Source organism: Penaeus vannamei, chromosome 13, assembly GCF_042767895.1.
Source record: "Penaeus vannamei isolate JL-2024 chromosome 13, ASM4276789v1, whole genome shotgun sequence".
Lineage (NCBI taxonomy): Eukaryota > Metazoa > Arthropoda > Malacostraca > Decapoda > Penaeidae > Penaeus > Penaeus vannamei.
Window position 1 is genome coordinate 37,873,323 of NC_091561.1, and position 5,000 is coordinate 37,878,322.

A 5,000-nucleotide genomic window follows, 5' to 3' on the forward strand; every position below is an offset into this window, starting at 1 on the left:
AGAGAGAAAGAGAGAGGGGGTGGGGGAGGGGGAACCACCCACTGCAAATCATTATATATAATTTTTTTAACTTTCTACTCTCTACTTCGCTTGCAAGCAGTCGTGACATTAGCGCTCTGATTGGATCTGTTTCTGTCGTATATTCTGTTTCTTATTTCTCTTTTCTCCTCGGCTCTTTTCCTCTCTTCTCCTCTCCTCCTCAACTCTTTTCTTTTCCTCTCCTCTCCTCCTCAACTCTTCTCTCTATTCCTCTGCTATCCTCAACCCTTCTCTATTTCTCTCCTTTCCTCTCCACCCCTTAACCCTTTTCTCTATTCCTCTCCTCCTCTCTTTTTTCTCAATTCTTCTCTCGCCTCTCCTTAACTCTTCTGTATTCCTCTCCTCTCCCTGCCCTTGTTCTTCCTCCTTCTTTCCTCTCCTCTCTTTCCAGCCCTTTCTCCTTCTTTCCCCTCTCCCCACCTTTCGTTTTCCCCCTTTTCTTTTTTCCACTACTTCCTCCTTTCTCTATTTTTTCCTCGTCACTTCCCCCTCCGAGACCCCGTTTCCCCGCCCGCGTCAGGAGGTGGCGCTGAGGGCGTGCGCTGTGGTGGCCGAAGGCGGAGTTGCCCCTTGCGGCGTGCCTCCACTTTCCTTTTGGGTCTCTCTCTGTCTCTGTCTCTCTCTCTCTCTCTCTCTCTCTCTCTCTCTCTCTCTCTCTCTCTCTCTCTCTCTCTCTCTCTCTCTCTCTCTCTCTCTCTCTCTCTCTCTCTCTCTCTCTCTCTCTCTCTCTCTCTCTCTGTGTGTGTGTGTGTGTGTGTGTGTGTGTGTGTCTATGTGTGTGTGTCTCTGTGCGTGTGTGTGTGTGTCTGTGTGCGTGCGTGTATGTGTGTGTGTGTGTGTCTGTATTTGTGTATCTGTCTGTGACTGTGTCTGTCTTTTTGATTTTCTGTGTGTTTGGATGTCTGTCTATCTGTGTATCTTTGTCAATTTTGCATGTTTGTCAATTATTCTCTCTGTCTCCTTTTGTCTTTGTCTTCTTGTTTGGTTGCGTCTTTTTGAAACCGACACTGCTTCCTTTCTTGTACTTTTATTGCATTCTCTTGGCAGCTTCTTGAAGTATGTTGTGATGTTTGTTCTATTTCAGGGGAACGGGTGGGGGTGGGGTGGGGGTGGGGGTGGGGGGTGTTGGCGTGTTTTCATTGTGGGTTGGCCAAAGGATTGTGCGTGTGTGTTTGTGTGTGTTCGTTTGTATGTTAGTGTGTTCGTTTGTTTGCTTGCTTGTCTCTTTTTTTTGTGTGTGTATTCTTGCTTGTATTTGTATCTTCCTCATCTACGTTGGTATGTCAATCCGCACTTTTATCTCTGTGTATGAATTCGTGTATTATTATTACCATTATTATTATTACGTGTATTACAGCCGGCCATCAAGACTCGTCCATGCCTTCACTTTCCCCCGTGGTGCGAGTGCCCCTGGGTGATGGCTGGCCTCCTTTTTATTGCTCATTGTGTAATGGTGCCCCCGGGATGCCCACCTTTTAGCTGACGGGGTAGATGGGGGATTGGTGGGTATAGGGGTGAGTATGGGGGAAGGATAGGCACAAAGCGTAAACGAGAAGGGTTTTGCTTTTATTTTACTTGTTTGAGATTTATATTATTATTATTTCTTCTTGTTCTTGTTGTTGTTGTTGTTGTTGTTGTTGTTGTTGTTGTTGTTGTTGTTGTTGTTGTTGTTGTTGTTGTTGTTGTTGTTGTTCTTCTTCTTCTTCTTCTTCTTCTTCTTCTTCGAGAGAGAGAGAGATGATGATTTTCTCAACTTGATAAGTGTGGACCACACCCCTCCCCCTCCCTCTCCCCCGCCCCCGCATCGGCAATGACAAAAGCAAGAAAAACTTGCTTGTCCTTGTAGATATTTGGCCGTATTATCCTGCTTCTTTAAATATAATAGATTTCCTCTTTGTTTTATGCATTTGCTTGTATTAATTTGTTTTTGTCGTCGCGTGTTAGTTGTTGTTTTTCGGGTATGTTTCATATTTCTCGGGCACTGAAGGCGAATAAAGTGGAATATATTAGACATGATAATAGTAATAATAATGATAATAATGATGATGATGATGATGATGATGATGATGATGATGATGATGATACTAATGATAATGCTGATAATAATGATAATAATAATAGTAATAGTTAAAATGATAGTAATAATGATAATAATCATAATAATGCGGATGTTGCTGCTGATGAAAGAAATATAACAATAACAGTGTGATAGAACAGCGAAAAGTGCTCGAGCTGCAAAGGTTAGGCGGGCATGAGCGACAAGAACAGCATCCCTCGTACAAAGAGCTAGAAGCCACAAATAGAATCGCGCAGCACCGAGGTGTCTCCCGCAAGAAGAGCAGCTGTCCTTCACTGAGCGAAATGCTGCACACTCACTCACTCGCTCGCTCGATCACTCACTCACTCACTCGGTCTCTCTCGTTCTCCGTTTTGTGGTGTGGTGTTTTCTTGTCTTTGTCTTGCACATATTGTCTCTGTCTCTCTCTTCTCTTCTCTTCTCGTCTCTCTTCTTTTTTTCTTCTCTTCTCCTCGCCTCTCCTCTCCTCTCTTCTCTTCTCTGTCTCTCTCTGTCTATCTCTCTCTCTCTATCTCTCTCTCTCTCTCTCTCTCTCTCTCTCTCTCTCTCTCTCTCTCTCTCTCTCTCTCTCTCTCTCTCTCTCTCTCTCTCTCTCTCTCTCTCTCTCTTCTCTCTCTCTCTCAAAAGACGTGTGTATGTGAAGTTTCCGCTGGAACAGGTAACGGTAAGGAAGGGAAAGGGAAATTAATAAAAGAAATAAATAGAAAAGAAAAGAAAAAGAGAAGAATAGAAAGGGGAAGGGAAAGGCAAGACGAGAATCGCCTCTCCCTCGCGCGTGCACCCTTGCCACCCTTGCATTACAACTCTTCTTCAGGACTTGTCCACGAGGTCAGTGTCCCTCTGAGGGCGACGGCGACGGCTGGGGCAGATCGCGGGGCCGTGGGCGGGTTCGGGACTCGAGGGTGGGTGTGGCTCCGTGTCTCTTTTATGGCTTGTTCTAGGTTTCTTCGTGGGATAAGGTGCGGTGCAATAAGCTTGCCTGGTGGATCTCTTCCTCTTTCTCTCTCTTTTCTCTTCTCTGTCTCTTCTCTATCTCTCTCTTTTCTCTTCTCTGTCTCTTCTCTGTCTCTTCTCTCTCTCTTCTCTCTCTCTCTCTCTCTCTCTCTCTCTCTCTCTCTCTCTCTCTCTCTCTCTCTCTCTCTCTCTCTCTCTCTTCCTCCCTCCCTCTCTCTCTCTCTCTCTCTCTCTCTCTCTCTCTCTCTCTCTCTCTCTCTCTGTATTGGGTACGTCATCATGTGTACTGCACCTAGCGTGTGCATCTCGTTAAGTTGGTGTATATGTAACGTTAAGTTGGTGTGTATATTTCGTTGAGTTAGTGTGTATATTTCATTAAGTTTGTGTTTAAGGAGAGAAAGAAGGAAGTATTTGCGCAAGATGACGTCGCATGCTACGGAGAGCGTCGGGGATGAATGCTATAATCTTCAAGGAACATGACCAACCATGAACCGAACTTTACATAAGCCGTGAATAGGTAACTGGAATGACGGTCGCAGCGCATTTTTCGTGACCTTTCTCTCTTTGTTCGATTCCTCCCCCCCCCCTCCCATTTTTTTTCTCTCTACGTAATTCGGACCTGCGCAGCGCTTCTCCCTACAACTGGTTTTGACAGCGACTGCGCTCCCGACCGTGGGACTTGTTTCCTCGAAGTGTTTACGCTGCTGGGTTACTTCTGCGTCGCACCGCCCTATGACGCAATCTCCCCACGTGGTCCCGCAGCCGCGCGGTTTCCGACCTTACGCGCTCCGACCGGACGGCTTACAATAGCGTGCCAAGGGCCAGTGCCACGCATTAAGAACCTTTCTAGAACCCAGTACCGGAAAATCCCTTGAGCGAAATGCGACGGCCTCTCGAGATATACCTTGATAAATCTGTCAGGTTTTCGCGCGGTTACGAAAGGAAAAGGTAAACAAAGAACGAACGTAAACAAAGAAAAGACGCGTTTGCTATGAGCTCTGATACCCGTCTTACGCAGATACACGGGGGAAGGGGGGGGGGGGTAGTGACCATGAGTTGCAACACGACCACGCTGTTATCTGGAGGCTCTAACGATAGATATCTCCCGGAGGGGACAGATTGGCGAGATGGACCATTGGTTTCGCTAAAAAAGATGGCATTGTTATTGTTCGTCTTGCTATTCTTTATATAATTTATATATATTTTTTCCTCCATGTCATATTAACCTTTATGTTCTCAAGTTATATATAGACTCAACCTTTGTGTGTAGGGAGACAGGTGTTCGTGGCCTCGTATATCATTGTCTGATTGTATTTTTTTTTATCTTTTCAGTACTGCAACGGAGGAGACTTGGCAGATTATCTACACGGTGAGTCCTGTTGTTGATTGATTGTTGCAGTTGTTTTTCTTTGTTATGAGGAAATACTGTCATTGCGATATCTGGTTGATGATTATTATCATTTTCTATTTATTATTTACTGATTGTTATTTTAAATCAAATAGTGATGTATATTTGTTTTATTCTATTCAAAGTTTGGTAATTATGATTCTGACTTTATTTTTGAAAATGACAGGCTATATTTTTAAAAAAACTTTTATGTGGTTATGAATTATCGTTTTGACTTCTATCTGATAATTCTTGTTTATTGTTCTGAGTTTTGTTTTATTGCTAATGATATTTGATAATGAATAATAACTATGATAATAATAATAATAATAATAATAATAATAATAATAATAATAATAATAATAATAATAATAATAATAATAATAATAATAATAATAATAATAATAATAATAATGATAATAAAAATTATAGTAACAATAATGATATTATTGATAATTAGGATGATAGTAATGATAATGATAATAGTAATAATAATGATAATAGTTATGGTAATTTATGATAACGATAACAGTAATGATAATG

General features: G+C 42.6%; 1 protein-coding gene across 4 annotated transcripts in view; it reads left to right on the forward strand.

Annotated features, from left to right (window-relative positions):
- Atg1 (serine/threonine-protein kinase unc-51-like protein Atg1) overlaps positions 1 to 5,000 on the forward strand; it is a 299,200-nt gene that overhangs the window by 269,952 nt on the left and 24,248 nt on the right. For all 4 annotated transcript variants that reach the window (XM_070129216.1, XM_070129217.1, XM_070129214.1 and 1 more), the window contains one exon: positions 4,403 to 4,439. In XM_070129216.1, the coding sequence (XP_069985317.1) occupies positions 4,403 to 4,439 (37 nt within the window). The remainder of the gene's footprint in view (positions 1 to 4,402; positions 4,440 to 5,000) is intronic.